The sequence below is a fragment of the Cnephaeus nilssonii genome, assembly GCF_951640355.1.
Source record: "Cnephaeus nilssonii genome assembly, chromosome: 9".
Taxonomy (NCBI): Eukaryota; Metazoa; Chordata; class Mammalia; order Chiroptera; family Vespertilionidae; genus Cnephaeus; species Cnephaeus nilssonii.
In genome coordinates, this window is record NC_137080.1 from 93968832 (window position 1) to 93994572 (window position 25741).

At 55.9% G+C, this 25741-nt stretch overlaps 4 protein-coding genes across 6 annotated transcripts; 3 read left to right on the forward strand and 1 right to left on the reverse strand.

Annotated features, from left to right (window-relative positions):
• The first annotated feature begins 154 nt into the window (after window positions 1–154).
• Window positions 155–3482, forward strand: ZBTB22 (zinc finger and BTB domain containing 22). Of its 2 annotated transcripts, none has more exons than XM_079780107.1 (2): window positions 155–257; window positions 904–3482. In XM_079780107.1, the coding sequence occupies exon 2, from the start codon at window positions 980–982 to the stop codon at window positions 2870–2872; it is 1893 nt and encodes a 630-aa protein (XP_079636233.1). In that variant the 5' UTR covers window positions 155–257; window positions 904–979; the 3' UTR covers window positions 2873–3482. The 2 variants fall into 2 exon arrangements, with proteins under 2 accessions (XP_079636233.1, XP_079636234.1); XM_079780108.1 differs by lacking the exon at window positions 155–257 and adding an exon at window positions 478–577.
• A 136-nt stretch (window positions 3483–3618) lies between these two features.
• Window positions 3619–14631, forward strand: TAPBP (TAP binding protein). The gene is made up of 8 exons (XM_079780116.1): window positions 3619–3808; window positions 3959–4129; window positions 4312–4572; window positions 10786–11184; window positions 11546–11884; window positions 11957–12046; window positions 12138–12175; window positions 13988–14631. The coding sequence occupies exons 1-8, from the start codon at window positions 3772–3774 to the stop codon at window positions 13997–13999; spliced, it is 1347 nt and encodes a 448-aa protein (XP_079636242.1). The 5' UTR covers window positions 3619–3771; the 3' UTR covers window positions 14000–14631.
• Window positions 14632–14777: 146 nt separating this feature from the next.
• On the forward strand, window positions 14778–24067 carry RGL2 (ral guanine nucleotide dissociation stimulator like 2). 2 transcript variants are annotated; one of them, XM_079780083.1, is made up of 19 exons: window positions 14778–16134; window positions 16339–16530; window positions 17750–17833; window positions 18040–18218; window positions 18338–18388; window positions 18478–18585; window positions 18643–18775; window positions 19030–19281; window positions 19364–19467; window positions 19553–19637; window positions 19715–19783; window positions 19971–20045; window positions 20554–20586; window positions 20709–20830; window positions 20926–21021; window positions 21102–21213; window positions 21332–21622; window positions 22683–22797; window positions 22908–24067. In XM_079780083.1, the coding sequence occupies exons 1-19, from the start codon at window positions 15469–15471 to the stop codon at window positions 23117–23119; spliced, it is 2979 nt and encodes a 992-aa protein (XP_079636209.1). In that variant the 5' UTR covers window positions 14778–15468; the 3' UTR covers window positions 23120–24067. The 2 variants fall into 2 exon arrangements, with proteins under 2 accessions (XP_079636209.1, XP_079636208.1); XM_079780082.1 differs by having other exon boundaries at window positions 18478–18775; window positions 22908–24062.
• Window positions 24068–24279: 212 nt separating this feature from the next.
• PFDN6 (prefoldin subunit 6) lies at window positions 24280–25552 on the reverse strand. The gene is made up of 4 exons (XM_079780122.1): window positions 25242–25552; window positions 24935–25005; window positions 24727–24851; window positions 24280–24492 (listed from the first exon to the last, which is right to left on the reverse strand). The coding sequence occupies exons 1-4, from the start codon at window positions 25303–25305 to the stop codon at window positions 24363–24365; spliced, it is 390 nt and encodes a 129-aa protein (XP_079636248.1). The 5' UTR covers window positions 25306–25552; the 3' UTR covers window positions 24280–24362.
• Window positions 25553–25741: the final 189 nt, after the last annotated feature.

A 25741-nucleotide genomic window follows, 5' to 3' on the forward strand; every position in this document is an offset into this window, starting at 1 on the left:
TCCTCAGCGGCTGAAGAGACCTGGTACCTTTAAGACGTAATGAAGTAACTGTGTTTAAAGGAGAAGTGACTGAGTCGGCCAAATATTGCCCAGCGACAAGGGCTTGGTGCCCGCCTGTGCCTTTAAAGCCGGACGGGCAGGAGGCGGAGCAGAGGCGGAGGGCGGAGGGAGTCGGCGCAAGATGGCGGCGGGAGGGGCCCAAGCTGTGGCTCTGGCGGCCGAGTGAGGGGCGGGGGGGCCCCGGGGCGCGCGGCCCGGTAAGCGGAGACGCGCGGGGTTTAGGGGCGCCTTCCGGGTGGGTGAGGAGATCAAAGTAACTCTTGGGGCGGAGCAGAGGGGGGCGGGGCCCGGCGTGGGCGGGGGTAGGCAATGGGCGGGACCGAAAAGGCCACAGGGGTGGGTCTTGAAGGGGGCGGGACCGAATGTGCTTGGGGGCGGGTCTTGACGTGGGGGGGGCAAAGGGGCGTGACCCTCGGAAGAGCCTGGAGCATTGCCTAAGGGAACTGCAGAGAGAGTGGTTTTCAGTAACGGAGCAGACCTGCCCCCTCCCAAGAAAAGGGTGCAAAACATCAAAAAGGTAAATTTTGGAAAGAGGCTCTCTGGCAAATGGGAAATTCCAAGGGGAGGTACCCCATTCCCATGGAGTACCTATTTCTCTAACCTCCAAGGAAAGCACTGAATTGGAGTCAGGACAACTGAGTTTGCTGGCGCTGCCACTTGATGGCTGAGGCCCTGAATAATCTCTTGGTATTTCTTAGCCGCAGTTTCCTCACCTATCAAGTGGGGTTGAGAGGAATACCTTACTTCACAGTGTTGTGTGGGGAGTTACTCAAATACTGGGTGTGAACATATTTCTAAACTGTAAAGGGCTGTTTCATTGTGTTATTCTTTTTTTCTTTCCAGAGACCCCCCCGGCCGCCCTCCTCCTTCCCTTGTTCCTGTGGCTGGGGGGGTACCACCTCCCTCCACCCTCCACACCATGGAGCCATCTCCTTTGTCTCCAAGTGGGGCAGCTCTCCCTCTGCCTCTGTCGCTGGCCCCGCCCCCACTGCCCCTGCCTGCAGCTGCAGTGGTACACGTGTCCTTCCCGGAGGTAACCAGTGCCCTCCTGGAGTCCCTCAATCAGCAGAGACTACAGGGCCAGCTCTGCGATGTGTCCATCAGAGTGCAGGGCCGCGAGTTCAGAGCTCATCGTGCTGTCCTGGCTGCCTCCTCCCCTTACTTCCACGACCAGGTCCTCCTCAAGGGCATGACCTCCATCTCACTGCCTAGCGTCATGGACCCAGGCGCCTTCGAGACTGTCCTGGCTTCAGCTTACACTGGTCGCCTCAGCATGGCCGCTGCGGACATTGTCAACTTCCTCACAGTGGGCTCTGTGCTCCAAATGTGGCACATTGTGGATAAATGCACTGAACTCCTTCGCGAAGGCCGGGCCTCTGCCACCACCACCATCACCACGGCTGCAGCCCCCTCAGTCACTGTCCCTGGTGCTGGGGTCCCATCAGGGAGTGGGGCCACTGTGGCCTCTGCCACCATGGGCTCTGTGCGCTCCCACGCCTCCAGTCGGGCCAGTGAGAATCAGTCCCCCAGCAGCAGCAACTACTTCAGCCCCCGAGAGTCAACTGATTTCTCATCTTCCTCCCAAGAGGTGTTTGCAGCTTCGGCAGCGGGCAGCGGGGAGCGCCGAGGCGGTGGCCCTGTATTCCCGGTCCCTGTGGTTGGCAGCGGGAGCGCTACCTCTGGGAAGCTGCTGCTGGAGGCAGATGAGCTGTGCGATGATGGTGGGGACGGAAGGGGTTCGATGGTTCCTGGGGCGGGGCTCCGACGGCCTACCTATGTGCCCCCCAGCATCATGCCACAGAAGCATTGGATATATGTAAAGCGGGGTGGAAACTGCCCAGCATCAGCGCCCCTGGTTTCCCAAGACCAAGATCTGGAAGAGGAGGAGGAGGAGGAAGACCTGGTTTTGACCTGTGAGGATGATGAAGAGGAGGAGCTAGGGGGAGGGTCCGGGGTTTCAGCTGGGGGAGCACCCGAGGCCACCCTTAGCATAAGTGATGTTCGGACTCTGACTGAGCCTCCAGGCAAGGGAGAGGAGCAGGTCAATTTCTGTGAATCCTCCAATGACTTTGGCCCCTATGAGGGTGGGGGTCCTGGGGCAGAGCTTGATGATTCAGGGAGGCCCACCCCTTCCTCCTATGCCCCCTCCCTCCCATCGCGGCCTCTGCTTCCTGTAGACGTGCAGGGCAACCAGATCCTAGTCTTCCCATCGCCTTCCTCCTCCTCCTCACAGGCTCCAGCCCATCCGCCAGGGAACCAAGCTGAACACGGGGCTGTGACTCTGAGGGCCACATCCGCAGGGAGCCTGGGTGTCCCGGGTGGCGCTGGTGGGACCCCAGGAGGGACAGCCAGTGGGGACGGGAATAAGATCTTTCTGTGCCACTGCGGAAAGGCCTTCTCCCACAAGAGCATGCGAGATCGTCACGTGAACATGCACCTCAACCTGCGGCCCTTTGACTGCCCCGTGTGCAACAAAAAGTTCAAGATGAAGCATCACCTGACCGAGCACATGAAGACACACACAGGCCTCAAGCCCTATGAGTGCAGCGTCTGCGCCAAGAAGTTCATGTGGCGGGACAGCTTCATGCGCCACCGAGGACATTGTGAGCGCCGGCACCGCCTGGGTGGGGGTGGGGCTGCACCGGGACCCACAGGGCCAGCCTTGCCACCCAAGAGAGAGTCCCCTGGGGTGGGCGCAGGCAACATGGACGAGGGGAGTGGGGCCACGCCCCCGTTGGGCCGTGGGGCCTGGTCCCCGCCAGGCGTTCACAAAGCGGAGATGGGCTTCAGCGGCGGTGGGGGAGCAAACTAAAGGAGCGGGCTATGGGGGTAGCTTTCAGGTCAGAGGACACGGAGCAGAGCCAGGGCGCTGTGGCCCCAGGTGCTCTCCCACTGCTGTCACTGTCTTCCTTATCTTACGGACTTGTATATATTCTGCAGGGGAACCACGTGGCGCCACCACCACCCCATTCCACTCCTCAGCCCCTCCCCTTCAAAGTATCCGGAAATTAAGCCCTTCTTTTCCCTCAGGGTGCACTGAAGCCCGGCTCCAGAATCGGGCGCACATGGTGGGGGGAGGGAGAGGGCGCCTGTTGAGCATCCTGGAGTCCCAGGGTCAAGGGTCAGGTGGTTGTAGTCTTTATCTTAAGTCTGTGTTGTGGGGACCAGGCCTTGGAGCCCCATCCTTGTCCTAGACCCCTCCCCCAAGGATGTGCTCCTTAAATCTACCCTAATCCCTCCCTTTCCTCGGGGCCCCTCACTCTCTTTGGGGAAAGAGTGGAGACGGAGGGAGGAAGTCGTAGGAATACAAGGTTTTTATTTTAAATCTTATTTTTTTTAAACGGTGATTAAAATATTTATTGGTCGGTTCACTTGGCTTCCCACGACCCCTATGTGTTTGCTGGGGACCTGGCACCGGTAGGGGAAGGCGCATTAATGGTTCTCGAAGGAGTGGATTCTGGGGGAGGAGACGGGAGGCGGAGCCTAAGGTTGGGTTGGGCTCGGCCTCAGAGGTGCTGTGGCCCAGGGGGCGGGGCGGGGGGCGGCAGCGGACCCCGGACCAGGCGTCGCTCCCCGCCAGTGAAGGATGCACCTGCCGCCCGCGCCCGCGCCCGCCCAGGGCGGGGATTGCCTCCGCCCTCTGAGCGGCAGTTGGAGGAAAGAGAAAGTGAAAGGGGAACTGGAGGCTTGGGCTGAAGAGATCGTGGCGCCATGAAGCCCCTGTCCCTACTCCTCGCTGTGGCTTTGGGTGAGCGAGCCCCGCGCCTCTTTGCCCTGGAACCGAAGGGGGGCGGGGGAGGGGGTGAAGGGAGGTGACCTCGCCACGCGCCCCTGCAAGTCCATAGAGATCGGGTCACCTGCCTCCTGAGCCGCCCCTCAGCGCGCCCCTCTCACCCAGGCTTGGCGAGCGCGGTCTCGGCGGGACCGGCCGTGATCGAGTGCTGGTTCGTGGAGGACGCGGGCGGGGGCCGCCTGGCCAAGAGACCGGCCGCGCTGCTGCTGCGCCAGGGCCCGGGGGCACCGCCGCCCCGGCCGGACCTGGACCCCGAGCTCTACCTCCGAGTGCACGGTGAGTCTTCCCGGACTCGCCTCCACCTCCCGCCTCAGCTCGCGCGACCTGGAGCCCGGCTCCTCCTCTGTAAAATGAGTCTCTCCCCACCGGGCAGTTTGTGCATTTGAAGTGCCCTGGACACTGCCCTCCCCACCCCTTTCCAAGCTGTGACCACTCTGCACCCTCCCCCGCCTCCGCAGACCCTGCGGGCGCCCTGCAGTCGGCCTTCAGGCGGTACCCCGCGAGCGCCCCCGCGCCGCACTGCGAGTTGAGCCGCTACGTCCCGCTGCCCGCCCCGGCGAAGTGGGTCAGGGGCCTGGCCCCGGAGCAGAGCTGCCCGCGGGCCCTGGACGGGACTTGGTACACGGTCAGCATGTCCAGCCCGGTCGTCAGCCTCTCCAGCCTCCTGCGACCGCAGTCTGAGTCTCAGCCGGAGCCTGCGGTCATCACCATGGCAACAGGTAGCTGGGGAGGGAAGTGGGCTCAGTGGGTGGATTCTAAGGGTGCAGATCAGCCTGCGACTGCTGTGTAGACTTGAGCGAGTCAGTTCCCCAATAGGAGTTGCTTCCTTATTTGTAAAGCGAGTGGGTGGGCTAAAGGGAAAGTACCTCTGCTGTGTCCCAGCCCTGCCCAGTGAAAACACAAAACACACACAAAACCCCCTGAGGTTTGGGGCGGGGCTCTGGAGGGAGGCGGGGTTTCCAGGCACCCGACCTGGAGAAAGTTGTAAGGCCACGTGATTTCGAGGGCCTCGGAGCAGACACTTTCCTCTCCTCCCGGATCGCTATCTCGCTAGGCACCCCCACCTTGGCGGTTCACACGGTGTCACAAACAATCGGCGAAGTGCGGGCTCTTGACCTTTCTGACAGCCCCTTCCCTGTGGCGCCTGGGGGTGCGCAGGCTCTTGAGTCACCAGATGGTGTGCTCGAGGGGGTGCAAGGGACAGCGGGGACCAGGCGGTTCCCACTGCAAGCAGCGGACAACTCGGGTGAAGCCCAGCGGCCCACCACTTCGCTGGGGCTCGGAGGGGGAGGGGGGGGTAAAGCAAGGAGAGGGAAGGTCTGACGGGACACACGGGAGCTCCACACGCTGGCGGCGGAGTGGGGATGTGAGGCCCACGCTTCCCTCAGTTTTGTGCGATCTTATGTAAACAATACACCTTGACCAGCAGGTCAGCCCCAACCCAGCCCTGCACCTTCCCTCCCAGAACCCCTTCCTTCCCCTCCGCCAGCCGCACTGAGCGAGAATCACCCGCAGGGCCAGGGAAATGGACTCAGCACGACTCCATCCACTCTTGCTCCCCGTACCCCACCTCTGGGCAGGGGCAGGAGCAAACTGCCCGGGGGCACAATGGCTCTCGGTGTGGGGGAGTATCTCCCAGAGCTACTGGTTTCACCGGACTGGGGCGGGAAAGCCCCTTTCTCTGTCTGTTTTTTCAGCCATAAAATGTGTACGCTGTTTCCCATCTGCCTTTCCGTTGTTGTGACTATCAAGGGAGCCCCTTTGTTAATTTATTCACTGATTCTATAAATATTTATTAGCACCAAGAACAAATTTAGGGCCTAGTAGTTCCTACAGGCTGCAAATAAGAGTCCTCTTGGGAGTTTCTGAAAAGTACTGTAACCACCCCCGGCCTGCGGGGCCCAGTTGGCTGGAGCGTCATTGTCCAGTGCACCTGGAGGTGGCGGGTTCAGTCCCCCATCAGGGGACATACCTAGGTTGGGGATTCAATTCCCCGGGCCGCTTTGGGAGAGTATGAGAGGCAACAGGTCAAGATATCTCTCTCTCTCTCCCTCTTCCTCCCCCCCCCCCCTCAAATCAATTTTTAAAAAGATAAAATATACTGAGTCCCACTCCAGGCAAATTAAATCAGAAGCTCTGGGATGGCGGGTAAGGGTTACAAAGATGATATGATGTAGATTCTGTTCTCAGGAAGGTTCTTGGCAGGCTTGTCACACACACCACCCCCACCAGGGGGATCCGGGGAGCCAGCAAACGGGGTGTGTGTGAGGGGGCAGGGCATGGAATCTTACCCACCAGAGCGAAAATCTTTCCAGAGTCACAGATCATTGATAATTTTGCTAATATACATTTATACATCTTACCAAATACTTTAAAATGTTTGTTGACAAATGTACTTTATTAGCATACGTTGTATGATATTTAAGTCTCATCATTCTTTTAAAATACTGTTATGGAAAATCTCAAAGATACACAACAGTACAGAGAATGGTATAATGAACCCCTACATACCCATCAGCTATTTGTATAGATATTACATTTTATCAAAACCTATCCTCACATCTAATTTTCTCTCTTTTTTAAAAAATTGATTTTGAGAGAGAGAGGAAAGGAGAGGGACAGAGAGAGAAACATTGATGAGAGAAACATCATTGATTGGCTGCCTCCTGCACACCCCACACTGGGCATGTGCCCTGATCAGGAATTGAACCCACGGCCTCTTGGTTCCTGGGTCAACATTCAACCACTGAGCCACGCCGGCCAGGCATTCTTCTCTCTTTTTGAAGTGTTTTAAAGAAGATCCCAGGCATTATATTATTTTACTCATAAGTAATTCAGTCTATGGCCATACCACCCTGAACACGCCCGATCTCCTCCCCTCCAGTTTTAAATGCTATTGATTTGTGCTTAGTTCTATAGAATTTCCCACATTCTGTATTTGGCCAATTATTTACTCATTGGCTCATTTCCCTTGTTCCTTTTTCTTCATATTTACTATAAATTGTAGTTAGATCTAGAGGCTTAATTAGATTTGCGTTTAAGTGTTTTTCAGTAATCTATTCTCTATATATAAAAGCCTAAGCAACCGAACAACTGTTTGACCAGTCACTATGATGTGCACTGACCACCAGGGGCCAGACGCTCAACGCAGGAGCTGCCCCCTGGTGGTCAGTGCACTCCCACAGGGGGAGCACTGCTCAGCCGACTGACGGGCGCCAGACACTGGGCTCACGGCTGGCCAGCACAGCTACTGTGGCATGAGCCTCTCCCGCCTCCATGTCAACACACTACAGAGTGCGGCGGCAGGCACAGCGGGGCCAGGCACAGCAGGGCCAGGGTGAGCGGGAGCGGTGTGGCACCCACCCCGGGCTTCTCCCCAGCCACCTGCCACTTCGAGCACTACTACATCCCTCAGGGGATGTCGGACTGCCAGTTATGGCCCAACCTCCAAGGATCAGGCCGAAACCGGCAGTCTGACATCCCCCAAGGGTCCCAGATTGTGAGAGGGCACAGGCCAGGCTGAGGGACCCCACCGGTGCACGAATCCGTGCACCAGGCCTCTAGTACTTTATAATAGTTGTTACCATTTACTTTTTATAAAACAGAAAAGCAAGAAAAAGATGAAAGAAAAAATACAGAAAAGCAAAAACCTATACAAGCTGCAAAAATAGAAATTTTCTTACTGTTCTGACCCTGCTATATTTACACTTGCATTGTTACAGAGACTAGTTTGTGTGCCGCAGGGCTAATATTGCTTAAACTAGAGGCCCGGTGCATGATATTCATGCACTGTGGCGGGGAGGGCTGTCTCTCAGCCTGGCCTATGCCCTCTCACAGTTCGGGACCCCTCGGGGGATGTCCGCCTAAGCCGGCAGTCAGACATCCCTCTCGCAGTCTGGGGCTTTTGCAGTCCAGGACCCTTTGCTCCTTACCACCCACCTGCAGCGGAGGCAGGAGAGGCTCCCGCCACCACTGCTGCGCTCACCAGCTGTGAGCCTGGCTTCTGGCTGAGCAGCGCTCCCCCTGTAGGAGCGCACTGACCACCAGGGGCGGCTCCTGCCTCCCATCTTCCCCCTGGTGGTCAGTGTGCATCATAGCGACCAGTCATTCTGGCTTTTATTATATAGGATAACCCTTACTAAAGAGCACTGTTAGATTAAGGGTTAAACTGTGAAACCTCTAGGTTTTGTTATTTATTTTATTTTATTTTTATTGATTTTAGAGAGAAAGAGGAAGGGAGGGAGAGAGAGAGAAACATTGATTAGTTGTTCCACTTATTCATGTGCTCATTGGTTGATTCTTGTATGTGTCCTGACTGGGGATTGAACCTGCAACCTTGGCATATGGGGACTACACTCTAGCCACGTCAGGACAGGTTTTGTTATTAATCCTGTAGGTTGTTTTCAGCAGTTCAAAAGTCTGCTTCTGGACTTTGATAAACTAAGTAACATGGTCTACTTTTTGTATTCTGTTGAACAAAAACAATCCCATAAGGTTAGGAGAAGTTTAACGGTGTAGGCCTCAGAAACTAGAATTGAAAATCACATACAGATAATCACAAGAGAAAAAAATACTACTTCTACCTGGAGGAGCCAGACATTTCTGGGAGGAAGTAGCAGTGAACTGGCCTGCGGGACATGGAGTTATTTAGATGTTTGGGAGGAAATGGAGAAGGATCCTTATGACCAAAGCAAGAAAAAATCCCAATGATTAGAGTTTCTACTAGCTAGAGTTTCTAAAGGGATGCTGTGTGGTTGGTTCTTAGGGTGCAAGAGAAGCTGGGAAAGGTAGGTTGGGGGTTGAATTATCAAGTACTCTGAAAGCTGGGCCTCATAGGTGATAGTGAACCATCAGGAGTGGTTGTGTGTGTGTGCATGCGCACCATTTTCCCAAAAAGCCTGTTAATTTTACTTGATTCTTACAAAAGGTAGGCAAGGATCAGATCATTGGACTAATGAAGAAAATATAGATTAGCCAATTTTCCCTCGATACCCAGTTCATGATAGTAATGGAAATAGTAACAGCTAACATTTACCAAGCATTTTCTTTTTTTTTTCTTTTTTATATTTTATTGATTTTTTACAGAGAGGAAGGGAGAGGGATAGAGAGTCAGAAACATCGATGAGAGAAACATCGATCAGCTGCCTCCTGCACACCCCCTACTGGGGATGTGCCCGCAACCAAGGTACATGCCCTTGACCGGAATTGAACCCGGGACCCTTCAGTCTGTAGGCCGACGCTCTATCCACTGAGCCAAACCCGTTTCGGCTTACCAAGCATTTTCTATATGTCAGGCCCTGTTCTAAGCACTTCATAGATGTAAGGTCACTTACTCCTCTCAGCAGCCATAGGAACTACGCACTGATGTTATCCCCAGTAACAGAAGAAGTCTGAGACAGAGCAATTAGGGAACTTACACACCGCTTGTAAGAAGCAGGGCTAGAAACTCAACTGGGGCCATCTCGCTCCAGCCATGCCTTTAGTTGTTGGTTTCCAAGGTAGCTGGGACTTTTGAACAGGCAAGTGACTTGTGGCTCCAGTGCAGAGGGTGAATTGAAGGAAAGACTGAGGATAGAGACCAGAGGAGGCTATTGTAATTGTCCAAATGTATGTTGATGTGAACTTGAGTTAGAGATGTGAGATCTGTTTGGGAGATAAAACTAGGGCCTGGTGGGGACAGCACATGGCATATATTTGGCGATTTGCTCATCTGTCTCCCATATTAAGCTGTAAGCAATTTGAGGGCAGGGGCTGCCCATCTTGTTCACCAGTCTGTCCTCTACCTTGAATATCCTAGCTGCTCAATAAATACTAGTTGAATGAATGAGAGGAAGGAATCTTGTGACTGCAAGTGTTGATCACTCATTAAGGCAGGGAAGAGGGGCATTGGAGCAGGGTGGGGAAGGTGGCAGATGCTGCTTTGGGTCCTGTTGAGTGGCAGGTGGTTGAGGGTAAGCATAGCAAACGCTTCTGTGGATTTACTGTGTTCCAGGCACTGTGCTAAGTGCCTTTCATATATAGTTGTCTTTGTTATCCAGACCAGGAAATGAATAAATATGGGTAGCCAGGGGATTACGTAATTGAAGCCTCTGTACAAACCCCACGAAATCGGTACTAGCATCATCATTACCTTTATCTAGGGGATTAGGAGGCAGAGCCAGGGGGACATGACTTAACTGGCCCAAGGCCACACAGGTAGCTTCAGAGTTGGGCTTAACGGGACAGCCAGGCTCTAGGTCAGGCGTCCTCAAACTCCGGCCCGCGGGCCACATGCGGGTGTTTTTGCCGTTTTGTTTTTTTACTTCAAAATAAGATATGTGCAGTGTGCATAGGAATTTGATCACAGTTTTTTTTAAACTATAGTCCGGCCCTCCAACGGTCTGAGGGACAGTGAACTGGCCCCTGTTTAAAACGTTTGAGGACCCCTGCTCTAGGTACTTGATCAGGACAGCTGCTTCAGTAGAGCATCGAGGTCTGTGTTCAGGTCTAGGCCAGAACCAGAACCTTCCAGAGTCAGCAAGCACCATAGAATCAAGTCATGACCCATCATTGTCTTTATCAAGAGAGGCCTGTGGGTCTTTATGGGTGGTCCATGGCGGCTGGACTGGCGCAGGCTGTCAGATGTGCACTCAGATCCCTCTGCTCCCCCCACAAGCCGGTCAAGTGGGCCGTGCTCAGAGCAGCCTGCAAGGGCTACCCTTACAGCCTGCCATGTTCCTCTCTAGACCTCTGCTCTCCTTCGGCCACACTGGGTCCCCCCGGTCCCAGAGCAAAGGCGATTTGCAGGGAGGGCTGGGAGGCGGTGTGTCTCAGAAAAGGAGGTGTCTTCTGAGGGACAGGTAAATTGGAGTTGTCATCCCTCTAACTCCATTTCTGTTTTTTCCTCCTTTCCCTCATGCCTCTCCATCTGCCTCCTCTGCCCATCTTCCCAGCCGTGCTGACTGTCGTCACCCACACCCCTACCACTCGAACCCGACTGGGACAGGATGCTCTGCTGGACTTGAGCTTTGCCTACATGCCCCCTACCCCAGAGGCCACTGCATCTCTGGCCCCAGGTCCCCCTCCCTTTGGGCTGGAGTGGCGACGCCAGCACCAGGGTAAGGGGCACCTGCTCCTGGCTGCAACTCCTGGGCTAGATGGGCAAATACCAGCCGCCCGAGATGGGGCAGTGGCATTTGCCGCTTGGGATGATAGTGACCCCTGGGGTCCATGGACTGGAAATGGAACGCTCAGGCTACCCGCAGTGCAGCCCCGCCAGGAGGGCGCCTACCTGGCCACCGTGCACCTGTCATACCTGCAAGGGCAGGTCACCCTGGAGCTTGCTGTGCAGAGTGAGTTGGGGTCCCCATGGGCACTGGGATTGGGGGGACACCATGATAGGGGAGGAACAGAAGAGAATGCAGGGTGAGTGGGGGGAAATAGATTGAGGTCATTGGGAGTCAGAAAGGCAACGGGTGGAGGGTCCCTGGGAATCTGAGGGGATTTGGGGTGAAGGTTCTGAGGGAATTGGGATCCCTTAGAACCGGGGCTTTGACATGAGGAGTCAGGTGACACACCAAAGGGGAAAGAGTGGGGTCACCATCCTGGGAGAAACGCCCGCCCCTTAGTTTTAGGGAAGCCAGAGAGCAAACAGGGTTTCTGAGGGAGGACCGTGTAGCTTCACTCCATGCTCTCTTCCTGCTCTCATCCCAGAGCCCCCCAAAGTGTCCCTGACGCCAGCACCTCTGGTATGGGCTGCCCCTGGGGAGGCACCCCCAGAACTGCTCTGCCTGGTGTCCCACTTCTACCCCGCTGAGGGCCTGAAGGTGGAGTGGGAACTCCGGGGCCCCGACGGCAGCTTTCAGGAGGCCACGGGGCATCGGTGGCTCTCGGCCCTGCACCACCACTCGGACGGCTCCGTCAGCCTGTCGGGCCACCTGCAGCCGGCCCCGGTCACCTCCGCTCAGCATGGGGCCCGCTACGCCTGCCGTGTCCGCCACCCCAGCCTGCCCGCCCTGGGGCGCAGCGCTGAAGTCACTTTGGAGGTGGCAGGTAAGAGCCAAGGGGATTGAGGGGTGGGGTGCTGGGAAGATGCTTGGAGCTCACGCTCACCACTCCTGCCAGGTCGCTCTGGACCCTCCCTGGAGGATGGCATCGGCCTCTTCCTGTCCGCCTTTCTGCTCCTAGGGCTCCTCAAGGTGCTGTGCTGGGCAGGTGAGTGAGAGCGCCGGGAAGTCATTCCCTGCTTATCCCCAGAAGCCGCACACCCATCCTTACATCCCACCCCTTCTCCATCTCTCCACAGCTGTCTACCTGTCTACTTCCAAGAAGTCAGAGGAGAAGGTAAAAGCGCTCCACCTTTGCCTAATTCTTCCCTTCTCATCCATTCCCTTCCCCCAACTCCTCACCCACAGAGGGAGGCTGCTGGCATGGTGGGCAGAACCTGGCCTTGGAATTCACAGGCCTGGGTTAAAGGCTGCCATCTTGAACAGACTACTTAACCAGCATCTCAGTTATCTGTTTCCTTGGGTGTAGGGATAAAAATAATAATTCAGGCAATGCTGTCCAATAGAAATATAAAGCAAGCCACATATGTAAATTTAAATAATCTAGTAGTCATATTAAAAGGTTTTGACATGCCCCAGCCTGTTTGGCTCAGTGGATAGAGCGTCGGCCCGTGAACTGAAAGGTCCCAGGTTCAATTCTGGTCAAGGGCACATGCCCGGGGTGTGGGCTCAATCCCCAATGGGGGACTTGCAGGAGGCAGCCGATCCATGATTCTCTATCATCATGGATGTTTCTATCTCTGTCTCCCTCTTCCTTCCTCTCTGAAATCAGTAAAAATATATTTTAAAAAAATAAAAATAAATGTATATTTCTTAAAAATAAAAAAAAATTATAAAGGTGTGGACATTAAAAAATGTTCAAACCTGTAGAGAATTTTTTTAATCTTAAAATAATTTTTAAAAAAATTTGGATGTAGAGAGAGATGGAGAGGCATCAGTTTGTTGATCCATTTATTTAAGCATTCATTGGTTGGTTCTTGTGTCTTGACCAGAAACTGAACCCGCACCTTTGGCATATCGGGATGATGCGCTAACCAACTGAGCTACCAACCAGGGCTGTAGAGTTCATTTGAACCAAACTGCCAATTGTCCGGAAGCCAGGTCTCAAATGCTCCTCAGAATGAGTGTGCAGCTTCTCTTATGCATTTGGAATTAAGGGGGAACACAGGAAGATTCCACGAAGGTGGGAGAGCGCAAGGTGGGGACCGGATTACAGCATGGTGAACGGAGCTTATGTGCTTCCTTGAGGGTGGTTACTATTTCGAAGGTGTGTTGACCTAGATCAGGGGTCCTCAAACTTTTTAAACAGGGGGCCAGTTCACTGTCCCTCAGACCGTTGGAGGGCCGGACTATAGTTTAAAAAAAACTATGAACGAATTCCTATGCACACTGCACATACCTTATTTTGAAGTAAAAAAAACAAAACAGCAAAAACACCCGCATGTGGCCTGCGGGCCGTAGTTTGAGGACGCCTGGGATAGATGCACAGAAGCAACAGAGAGGGCTGGCTTACGGCAAAGATCAGCCATTTTCTGAAGAAGTTACATGCCTGGGGTGTGACTACCCCCCGTGACCTGCCCAGTTAGGAATTCATGATCAGATCACCCTGTGAGGCTACTTTCCATATTTTTCATCCAGAAAGATAAAAAGAAACAGATAAAGTTGATAATATACTTTATTCCATCTGGTATATCCAAAGTATTATTATTACAACATGTAATCAGGTTAAGAAATTCTAGATTTTTACTGACCTAAGTCTTCAAAAACAGGTGTTTAAACCATCAGCAAATCTCACTGCAGACTCGCCATGTTTCAAATGCTCAATAGACACGTGGTGGTGGTGGCTACTGCACTGGACTGCGGAGCCTTCGGGGGCTGCTGGGAGCTTAGAGGAGAGCGCGCATCTCCTGAAGACAGGAGCGAAAGCACTGGGCACAGGGTCTGCCAGGCAGGAAACGGAGTGTTAGCTCCATTTTCCGCCCACCCTCTGCCAAGATGGTTTCTTTATCTCTGGGTGAGTCATGCCTGAGCACCTCACCTGGATTTCTAAAACCCCGAATTCCTCACCTCATTTTTACTTCTTTTCCAGAAATCACAGTGAGGGCACTCACCACCATCTGGGGAAGCCACCAGCACCTGTCACCTGCTCCTGCTTTCTGTCTCCACTGCGTGGCTGGAAGGGTTTTTTTTTTTTTTGTGTGTGTGTGTGTGTGTGTGTGTGTTTTCCCCACAGACACAGATCCATGGCATTCACCTTCTTAGAGCTCTAGGGCAGCGGTTTCTCACAATTTTTAGTCTCAGGACTTCTTAAAAATTATTAAGGACTCTAAAGAGCTTTTCTTATGTGGGTTACAAACTGCACACATTTATCATAACAGAACTTAAAACTGAGGCAAGTTTAGCCCGGCTGGTATGGCTCAGTGGTTGAGCTTCAACCTATGAACCTAGAGGTCATGGTTCCATTCCTGGTCAGAGCAAATGCCTGGGTTGTGGGCTCAGTCCCCAGTGTGGGGCGTACAGGAGGCAGCCGATCAATGATTATCATCACTGATGTTTGTCTCTCTCCTCCCTCTCTGAAATCAATAAAAATATATTTTTTAAAAACTGAGGAAAGTTTAAAACAGAAGAATATAGTGCTTGCTTCGGCAGCACATATACTAAAATTGGAACAATACAGAGATTAGCATGGCCCTGAGCAAGGATGACATGCAAATTTGTGAAGTGTTCCATATTTTTTTAAAAAAACAAACAAAACCAGAATACACAAGCACATTCCATTAAGTTTGAAGGCGATCTAAATACACATCATGCAGTTTTTGGAAAACTCCACAGTACTTTCTTTTAATCCTCACCAGATAATATTTTTTACCATTGATTTTTAGAGAGTAGAAGGGAGCAGTAGAGACAGAAACATCATTGGTTGCCTCCTGAACACCCCCCACCCCCACCGACCTGGGACCTATGGACCCTCCAACAGAGGTACTGGGCCCTTCAGTCAGTCCTCGGGCCAGTGCTCTAACCACTGAGCAACCGGCCAGGCTCCGCAGTACAATTTTTAGAGAAAGAGTAGAAAAGGCAAATAACATCTTAGTATTATTGTGAACGTAGTTTTAACTTCGGGTACCCTGTGTGTAGTCTCGGGGACCTCGGGGACAGGGCCACACTTGGAGGACCTGAGCTATTGGAGGACGGTTCCTTCCTTCTATCCGCCCCCCTCTCGGCCCCAGAGCTCTGCTCCGTCTGCCTGCTCCATCCCGCTTTCCCTGCGAACCCAGACCAGTCCACCTGGTCCTCCCCGGAGACCCCTTCCCCCAGAAGCCGTTCACCGGGTTCACCGGCCTGTCCCCGCCCGGACTCCGCTCCTGCCCGCTGCTGTGTCCCCGCTGGCCCTGCGCCCGGCGCCCACCGGAGGGCGCTCGGACATCAGTGCTTTCTTTCCGCCCTGAACATCCGAAGGCTCGCCGGGCCAACCCTCCCTGCAGGCGGCGGCGGCTGGGCTTGGGAAGCTGGGCGGGGGGTCTGATCGGGTGGAATAAAGTTGTTCCTTCCAATCACCTGTGGTCCTGCCCAATGACTCCGACCTCCTCACGACGCCCAGCCCCCCGGGGGTCGGGCGCCCCGCGCGGCAGGGTCCCCGGGTCCCAGGCGGAGGTCCCGGCCGCCCGCCCGCCGGAAGCGTCCGGCGCCCCCTGGAAGCGGAGGGACGGCTTCCGGCGGGAAGGCGGGCTCCGAGGGCTCTTGGGAAACCCCGGAGTGGACTGCGGCCGCTACACGCGTGGGCGGGGTGGGGAGTGCAGCCCCACGGGGCAGATAACGGTCCCACCCGCGGGAATCAGTCTCGTGGGGCAAGGGAGACGTCCCGGCCTGCTCCTGGGTCCCCGGGCTGGAGGCTGGGAGCCACCCCCATTCTGTGAGGGCGACGGGGCCCCAGCGTCCCGGGGCCGGGGCTGGGGAGGGGCGCGGAGGGCCGCGGAGCTGGGGCCGGGCTCCCGGTCCCGGCCGCCGGGCGCCCAGCGCTCCCCCAGCCCGGCCCTGGCTCCTGTCCTCACTTCCTTCCCTTTTTGGCTCCGGCGCTCGGAGCGGGCGGACGTAGGGGAGAGCGGAAAGGGCGGGGGGGCCGGAGCCGGCGGGGGAGCCGGGGGGTGCGGAAAAGCCGGGGAGGGGACTCGGCCGGGGACCGGAGACCGACGGGAACAGCGGCCCGGGACCCGCGCTGTCCCCACCCGTCCCGAGCAGGTCAGAGCCAGGGCACCCGGTGGCCCTGCCTGTTTCCGCACCCGTGACCCCCTCACCCCCCAGGGCGCCAGGCCCGGCCACTGGGCGCCCTCATCGCCCCCTCCCCAGCCTCCTACGGACTTCCGTCGGGTCCCCTGGGCTCCCCCCGCGTCCCTGCCCGCTCCCCGGCGCCCACCTGACCACCGCCCGCTCCTGTCTCCCCAGGCGCCCCCATGGCCCGACCCTGCTGACGCCTCGGCCATGCTCCCGCGGCCCCTGCGGCTGCTTTGGGACACGAGCCCCCCCGGGGGAGTGGTGCTGAGCAGCTTCCGGAGCCGAGACCCCGAAGAGGGTGGGGGACCAAGTGGCCGGGGCGTGGGCGAGGGGCAGGAGGAAGAGGAGGAGGAAGAAGACGAGGTGAGGTGCGGGTGGTGGGAGGTTGGGGGGGCTGTATTTCGGAGACTCCACCTTTCTCTCGCCGTCTGTCCCTGTTTGTCCTCCTCCCTGCCTCAGTTGTTTCCGCTCCTCTGCGATCTGCGCGTCCCCCCGCTGCGGGGAGTCCGGCGTTTCTGGGGTTCTCGGTGGCAGGACGCAGGGCCGCCCGCAGGAACCTGCCCGGTCCTGCCGGGAGCGTCGGGCTGGCTGCCCCCGGGTCCCGGGCCCCTCCGCCTCCGCCTGAGTGTGTCGGCCTCTTCGGGCTCGAGTTTTGGTCCCTGTCTCCCTCCTGGTATTTGTTTGGCAGGGAGGGGTTTGTTTCCACGGTAACCGCTCCTCGGACTCTGGGATTGGGGAGGGAGCCCTTCGATTTCGTGACCCCTCCCCCTCTCCCGCCGGGCGCTGGGTGGCGGCGGGAAACCAAGGTTTTTGGATCTTGGAGGGACGGTCCCCGGCTGAGCCGGGTAGCGCCTGCCCTCCCCCGGGGCTGAGTGGTGCCTGGGAGCGGGGTGGGGGCCTTCCGAGGGGCCAGACATTGGATTTGGGGCCCGGAGGCTCTGGACTCCAGGGTCCAGGGCTGGGCGAGGGCAGAGTGACTGGCAGGGCTGGTTTTTCGGGATCGGTTGGGGGAGGGGCTGTAGCCACGTGACTCAAGAGTCTACCGTCCCCCCCGCCCCCCATCATCCCCACTTCCCCTTCTCCTTCCTGTGCTGGGATGAGAGCCGCCACCTTGAGGGGGTCTCTAGGGACCAGAGGAAGGGGCCTGAGGGGAGAGACTAACTTAGGGCTGGGCCAGTTCCTCGGGGAGGGCGGAGCGCGAGGCTGTGCCTGTGACTGAGCTTGCAGCTTCTCAAGGTCTCGCTTCTGGCTTTCTGTCTCTCAGTTCCCCTCCTACGCTTTGCACCCTGCTTCTCTGCTGGGTTGGGGTTCAGCTCTGGGGGGAAGGGGCTCCGGTGATCAGGGTTCCTGCATTCCACCTGCTCCCCCACCGCAAACCCCTCGACTCCACCGGGCCCTGAGGCGGTTTGGGTGGGGCTGTCTGGGCCCCAGTGGGGGAGACCTGGGGTCACCAGCACCCCCAACCCCTCGCACTCGATGGTACTATCCCCCGCCCTCACAGGTGAGGGGTAAGAGGGAGGAGGGTGAGGGCTGGGGGCAGTGGGTGAGAGGGCCTGTCTGACTCCCTTCCTTACTCCTGCAGGCCCCTGTGTCTGTCCGGGATGAGGAGGAGGATGGTGCCACCTTTACTGTCACAAGCCGCCAGTATCGGTCTCTTGATCCCTTGGTGAGAACCCATTACCCCCAGAAGGGCCAACTTTCTGGCGGGAGTGCTGGGTTGATCTGGAGACCTGGACTCTGCTGTGTGACGTTGGTCAATCTTTTGCCCTCTCTGGATCTGAGCCTGGGTTATCGTCTAGGTCCGGGGCTTTTCCCAGAAACCTAGGGCAGAGTTGAAGAAAGGGGCAGTGACGAGCCCTCTGTCTCCCCCAGGCCCCGACACCTCCCCCGCGTTCCTCCCGAAGGCTCCGAGCTGGCACCCTGGAGGCTCTGGTCAGACACCTGCTGGATGTCCGGACATCAGGGGCTGATGTGACCTTCACGGCAACCTTCCTGGCCACCCACCGGGCCTTCACCTCCACGCCTGCTCTGCTCGGGCTTATGGCTGACAGGTCAGGGTGGTAGGGACCAAGGGTCATAGAGGTGTTGGACTTCCTAAAGCCAGAATATCCGACCAAAATGGTCAAAGCCACTGGGGGCTGGGAAACCAGACGGGATCTTCCTCCCCCAGGCTGGAAGCCCTGGAGTCTCATCCTGCTGATGAACTAGAGAGGACAAAAGGGTGAGTGACCCCTAGTTCTCAGCCTCCAAGTCCCCTCTGCCCAAGCTGCAGCTTGACATCTGACCCCTGGCTGATCCCCCTTCTCCCAGGGTAGCCATCTCTGTGCTGTCAACCTGGCTGGCCTCTCACCCTGAGGATTTTGGCTCTGAGGTCAAGGGTCAGCTTGACCGGCTTGAGAGCTTCTTGCTTCGGACAGGGTATGCAGCAGGGGAGGGTGTTGGGGGGGACAGCGCTGACCTCATCCGAAACCTCAGGTCCCGGGTGGACCCCCAGACCCCCGACCTTCCTAAGCCCCTGGCCCTCCCCGGCGATCCCCCTGCTGACCCCACGGATGTCCTGGTGTTCCTCGCTGACCACTTGGCCGAACAGCTGACCCTGCTCGATGCGGTGAGACCCTGACCTGTGACCCCATGCCCATGCCCCTTACTAACCTTCCCCTGACCCTGGATCCTTTCCTTGCTTCCAGCCCTTCCCAGCCTCCTCTGCCCACCCAGTGTTGACCTTCCCCGCTTCCCCTTGGTTGTTACCCTTCAAATCCTGTGCCCTTTGGGTCCCTTGGCCACCTGAGATCCTCACACCCCTAATATTGGAAGGCTGGTTCTCTTGACTATGAACTTTAACCTCTGACCTCTTCCCCACAGGAGCTGTTTCTCAATCTGGTTCCCTCTCAGTGCCTGGGGGGCCTGTGGGGTCACAGAGACCGGCCGGGACATTCTCACCTCTGCCCATCTGTGCGAGCTACCGTCACACAGTTCAACAAGGTGGCCGGGGCAGTGGTCAGCTCTGTCCTGGGGGCCGTCTCAACTGGAGAGGAGCCTGGGGAGGTGACCATACGGCCACTCCGGCCGCCCCAGCGGGCCCGGCTTCTGGAGAAGTGGATCCGAGTGGCAGAGGTAAGAGAGGAGATCGGCCCTGTTGGGGACCGTGGTGTGGAGAGAGATCCCACAGCTGTGGCCTCCCCCTGTGACCCCACAGGAGTGTCGTGTACTCAGAAACTTCTCTTCCGTTTATGCCGTGGTGTCGGCCCTGCAGTCCAGCCCCATCCACAGGCTTCGGGCAGCCTGGGGGGAAGCAGCCAGGTGGGGAGGCTGGGGCCCTGGGCTGGGCTGAGGGCTGGAGAGGGTGCTGAGCGCTGGTCCTCAACCTGCTGCCCTCCACCCCCAGGGACAGCCTCAGGGTCTTCTCCAGCCTCTGCCAGATTTTCTCCGAGGAGGACAATTATTCCCAGAGCCGGGAGCTGCTCCTGCGGGTGAGGCCCTGTTCCCTGGCCTTCCCAGCCATCCCTGCGCCTCCCCCCCTCATTTCTCCTTGTTCTGTCACCCCCAGGAGGTGAAAGCGCAGCCCTCTCTGGAGCCACATTCCAAGAAGGCCCCGAAGTCTGGCTCCCGGGGTGGGGTGAGTGCCTGGGGGTGGTTGTGAAGGAGGAGTAAGGAGAGTGTGTTGGGGGTGCAGTCAGAGGGGTGGGAAAAGGCACAGCGGGGTGAGGACAATTCCCTTTGTCCTCTGCGGCATGGGATGGGGAAGTGCAAGGGCGGGAGCCCCCTGGTCAGGGCAAGGGTGCCTGACTGACCTCTGGCCTCAGGGTGTGGTCCCATACCTTGGCACCTTCTTGAAGGACCTGGTGATGCTGGATGCAGCCTCCAAGGATGAGCTTGAGGTCAGTGGTGTGTGCAGTGGAATGCTAGAACAGGGGCTCAGGGCCAAACAGACCGCCCTCCAGGGAGGTGCTCAGGCATGAGCGCTGGGGCCGCACCAGGGCTCGGGCCCGAGCGCCAGGGTTCTGGTTCTGTCGCTTTGGGGAGCTGCGTAGCCTTGTGCCCGAGTGACCTGCGAATGGGAAACCAGTGACAGTGCCTACGTCTGTTAGGGAGGTTAAACGCATTCCTCCTTGGCCAGTGCGTAGAACGTGCCTGAAACTTAAGCATACACAGACTTGGTTAAACGATTGAATACTGGAACTTTGGGCAAGTTCCTAATCCTCTCTGAGCCCTAATTTTCTCTTCGGTAAAGTGCACAATTTCTAACCTGAGATACTCAATTTAGAGGGTAAGGAAGAGTGCTTAGGAAATGACAGATGGGGGGGGGGTTGTCAGAGAGGTGCCTGTATTTGGGAGGGGCGTAGTCTGACAGGGTTGGACTCTCACCCCACCCCTTTATTCTTGCAGAATGGATACATCAATTTTGACAAGCGGAGAAAGGTGAGGGGATGCTTGGCTGGGTGCTAGATATCCCTAGCCACGTCCCAGGAAGGGGAGAAGGGAGGAGGGGAAAGTCGGGATCCCTGAGTTTTGGCTCCTACAGTCTGAGGGTCCCTTCCTAGGAGTTTGCTGTCCTTTCTGAGCTGCGGCGGCTCCAGAATGAATGTCGTGGCTATGACCTCCGACCCGACCCTGACATCCAGCAGTGGTTACAGGGGCTCCGGCCACTGACAGAGGCCCAGAGGTGACTTGCTGGGTGAGGTTGGGACTTCAGGGCTCAGGCCGGGTATGGGGATCACGTGTCACATCCTGACCTCTGCCCATTGCCCCTTTCCCCAGCCATCGAGTGTCCTGCGAGGTGGAGCCACCTGGTACTGGTGACCCTCCTGCCCCTCGAGTGCTTCGGCCTACGCTGGTCATCTCGCAGTGGACAGAGTGAGGGAGTCGTGGCTGGGGGGTAGTCTCTTGGGGACTTGCCTTCTTCCTCTGACCCTCCCAATCCCCTGCCACTCCAGGGTTCTTGGCTCTGTTGGGGGTCCCACCCCGCTTGTCTCCTGGGACCGGCCCAATGTTGGGGGAGATGAGGTGTCTGGAAACCCTGCTCCTCTGTTGACTCGCCTGGCCCAGGTGAGCTCTGCTCCTGACCTCTGACCTCAACACTGACCCCCCCCCCCCCGACTCTTGTGAATGTTTCTTCCTTGACCTCCCTGCCTTCACACCAGTCCCCCATGTTGTTTGCCCCCAGCACATGAAGTGGCCATCTGTGTCATCTCTGGACTCCGCCCTGGAAAGCACTCCATCCCTTCACAGTCCGGCGGGCCCCAGCCACCTCTCCCCCCCAGCATCCTCTCCTAGGCCTTCTCGAGGTCACCGCCGTTCAGCTTCCTGTGGTTCCCCACTCAGTGGGGGTGCAGAAGGGGCCTCCAGGGGGCCTGCATCCGGGGGAGGGGGCTCGGGGCCGGGGGCTTCTGATTGTCGAATAATCCGAGTCCAGATGGAGCTGGGGGAAGATGGCAGTGTCTACAAGAGCATCTTGGTGAGGGGCCGTGGGCTGGGAGGTGGGGGTGCGGATGGTGCTTAGTGGGAACATAGTCTTAGGTTTAAACCCAAATGGGAGGGTGATTGTAGTTTTAATTCTGACCGTTCTATTTTAAAGCATTGTTAGGTGCGGCACCTGAACTTTTGGTGGCCTGTTAGATTTTTAGAACAAACAGCAGTTGTCCCCACAGGGAAGCAGCCCTATCACTGGGCACGTGAGCTGGCCTGAGGAGGAGCGGGGGCCGCCACATTGGGTTTCCCTGTTCACTCTAAAGTATTGGCGTGGCTGTGATTAGAGCAGGGGTTCCCAACCTTTTTTTGGCCATGCCCCACCTAAGCATCTCTAAATCCTGATGCCCCCTCCCCCGTGACACAGAATTCTTATTATTCAAAAAGTGAACTCCTAGTCATGTGGAGGAAGCCTAAAAGGCCATTAACTTGGTCTAAACAAGCTTCCAAAGAGCATGGCATCCGTGAAAGAGAAAAAAGAACGAAAGGACAGCTGAAGTACTGAGGGAGGAAGTAATCACTAAGAAATTGTTAAAAAATAATATGAAGTGACATGAAAAAATGGCAGTTTCAAAACATGTAATAAGAGAACTGAAATGCATAAATGTCACTATATATTTATATACTGTATATGAGGCTCCTAGAACCATAAGAAATGCAAAAAATCACTGTTAATAACTCATTCTCGAATTGCCCCCCTGTGGGGCGTGTGCCCCATGTTGGGAACCACTGGGTTAGAAGATTGGTCATCGCACCAAAGGGTCAGGGATTCGATTCCTGGTCAAGGGCACGTACCTGGGTTGCAGATTTGATCCCCAGACCCAGTTGGGGTGTGTGCAGGAGGCAACTAATCAATGTGTCTCTCTCACATCGATGTTTCTCTCTCCCCTTCCATTCTCAAAATATATATATATATATATATATATATATATATATATATGACACGGGTAACCTTTTTTGGTTGGGGGATCAGTGGCTGGGGTTGGAAGGACAGGAAGCAGAGGTCATTCTGGCCAATTTATTGCTCTTTTGGTTTCCTGTCCTGCCAGGTGACAAGCCAGGACAAGGCTCCAAGTATCATCAGTCGTGTCCTTAAGAAAAACAATCGTGATTCTGCAGTGGCTTCGGAGTATGAGCTAGTGCAGCTGCTGCCAGGGGAGCGAGGTCAGAGACGGGGAGGAGAGTGGTGCCATCAGTGGGAATGCGTCTATATCCAGGTGGTTATTGGGGGAACAACTGTGTTTGAGCTTGACACCTCCTCTCTGAACCTACAGAGCTGTCCATCCCACCCTCCGCCAATGTCTTCTATGCTATGGACAGAGCTTCACACGATTTCCTCCTGCGGCAGCGGCGAAGGTCCTCTACTGCTACACCTGGCCTTGCCAGCGGCCCCTCTGCCTCAGGAACTCCCCCAAGTGAGGGAGGAGGGGGTTCCTTTCCCAGGATCAAGGCCACAGGACGCAAGATAGCCCGGGCACTGTTCTGAGGAGGAAGCTCTCTTGGCTCACAGAACTCTTGGTGACCACACCAGATGTGGTAGCCATGCTGAATGGTGGCAGTTACATTGCATTGGGAAGAAACCCAGAAAGGTGGCCAACTACCCTGGGGCAGTGAAGTGCCACTGGTTTGTCAGACAGCCGAGATCCCGCCCTGTGGGAACTGGTAATGAAGTTGGATACCTGTATAACCCCCTTTTCCATGAATGTAGCACGTGGCCATGCCATAGCATGCCAAGGGCCAAGAGAAGGCCTAAAAGGGGAGAAGAAAGACCTAGAGGCTCTGAGTCCCAGGAAGAGAGGATGGCAAGTAGGTTCCTGTTCTGGGGGTTCCTGTCACTGTGACAACACTAATAAACCAAACACTACCTGAATTCTACTCCCCTGTCCTGGCAGTGTATGAACCAGCTGCTGGGAGTGGGTGGGGAGCTGGTTGGAATTTAGATTCCATGGAACAGGAAGGGACCCAACGTTTTCTATCCCAATGAAGATCTGAAAGTGGCGTCCTGCCGGAAAACCATGTCCTCAGAATTCTGGTTTATTCCTCCCTAGCAACCTCTCCATCCCTGGTCCCTTTATTTGCTCTTAAATTCTTCTCCTTAGTTGTCATAGATCCATGTCAAGTACTAGCCACCCAGTTAAAGCGATCAGAATGAAGACCTCCCCTGGCTGCAAATTTGTAAGAAACAATTTTAGGACAAAGACATGAAGAACTTTGTGGGCAATGTACAAACTTGGAGGACTTAGAACATCACAAAGTATGTGCTAGGATTTAAATCAGTCCAAGCTACATTCAAACAAATTCTAAGAGACTAAAAAGAACTAAGATGCTGAGGCTACTTGGGAGGATAAGAAATCCTAGTACTGAGGTCCCCCTTTCTTCCTGGGGTCTCAGATGAGAGGACTGAATTAAACTCATCTTCCCAACAACGGTTGCATTGTAAATGCCCTCATGTTTCCTAAAGGGGCATGCCAACCAAGCTAAGTGTTTTATCTACAGATGAGGCTTGAGATAGTCTCAAAAAAGGATGGGTGACTCACAAAGATTCCAGTTGCAAGAATTTGGACTTGACGTAACAGGTGGTGTATATACATTAGGTGGAAGGGGCTGTGATAATGGATGAAGACAATTATGACAAGTGGCTGGTCAAACAGCCAGGTGTTTTCACATTTTATTAGCTACAGTATAGACCCTAGAGCTGCCTGGGTTCCCCCTGCCCCCCAACCATAGGGTCAGGCCTTGCCAGGAGCCCCTGCCTTTGCCGCCTGGGCCCGCTGGAACTCCTGCTGCAGCTGAGCAAGGGTCTCCCTCTGTTGCTCTGACTGCTGCTCGAGGTCCCGGAGCTGGGATTCGTATCGCTTACTGAGAAGAGGCAAGAGAGACAAGCAAATCAGTTAGGGAGACTTACTGAGGATGCTGAAGGCAAGAAAGATCAGTGGACAACTTGAGATCTAGGGCAGGGGGGGGGGGAAGAGGTTAAAGGGGAAGGGGTTGGAGGAAGTGGACAATCGAGCTGCTCTAGAACTCCTCCTCAGTGGTTCCAACACCTCTCCTCCGGTGGTGGCAGGCGCATCAGGGTGGGGGACAAAGACTCACATTTCAGCTGTGATATAGTCCAGTCTCTTCCCTACTGTGGCCCGAGCCTCCCCCAGCTCCTGTTTGACCAGCACGGGACCCAGAAGTTTAAAGACCACGTTGGACCCATCCAGCAAGGCCAGTTCCTGGTGGAGGCGTGGGGCACATAACGTCAGAATCCTTGCCAGTACAGCCCCCTCCCTCCTTGCCCCACAAATCCCAATCTCACCTCCTTCACGATATTATTTTCTGTTAGTTGTGCTTCAAGCTTCTGCCGCCCTGACATGGATTTACTCAAGTCTGGGGGTGGGGGAGTGTGGGTGGCAGGAAAGACTTTATTAGAGAAAACACAAGTGCTACCAGACCCCACAATCCCAGTCAGAAGAAGATGGAGGTGGGGAGGCAGTCAAGGATGGGGCGGCGCGTCCGGGGGTGGGGTGGGGGGTGGGGGGTGGGTAAGAAAACATGACCTTAGTTGGCTTTGGGTTCGGAGTGAGTGCAGGGGTCGGGGAAGCTGCGCCGACCCTCTCCCTTACCCTTCTGCAGCTGCTGGTATTTCTCCACTTCTCCCTGTAGCTTCTTCTGGATCAGCTCAGCCATGGCGGCGACGAGCCGGCGGGAGAGGGGCGCTGGGTCTCACACTCTGGAAGGCCCCGAGCTCCCGGTAAGGCCTGGCTTGCGGAGATGTCAGCACTCTGGAGCGGCGGCCTCTCGGGGCACAGCAGCTTCTCCCGTTCGTATCCACACGGCCCAGGCCGTAGGAGGTGGCAGTTGAAACGAGACCCCAAACCGAAACCCTGCCTCACTCGTTCTCCCTTCAGTAATTATAAACCCGGAAGTAAACAAAGAATGCTGGGAATGCTACCATCTGATGCTTGCCGGGAATTGTAGTTCAGACGCGTTTAATAAGCGGCGTTCTGCTAAAAATACAAATTTTGAAGATTCCAGGAAAGATGGGGAAGCGAAGATGGAAAAATCAACCGCACCGCTTCTTGGGACCTGGTCCCGGGCTTGCCTTTCTTTCGTTACTCGTGCA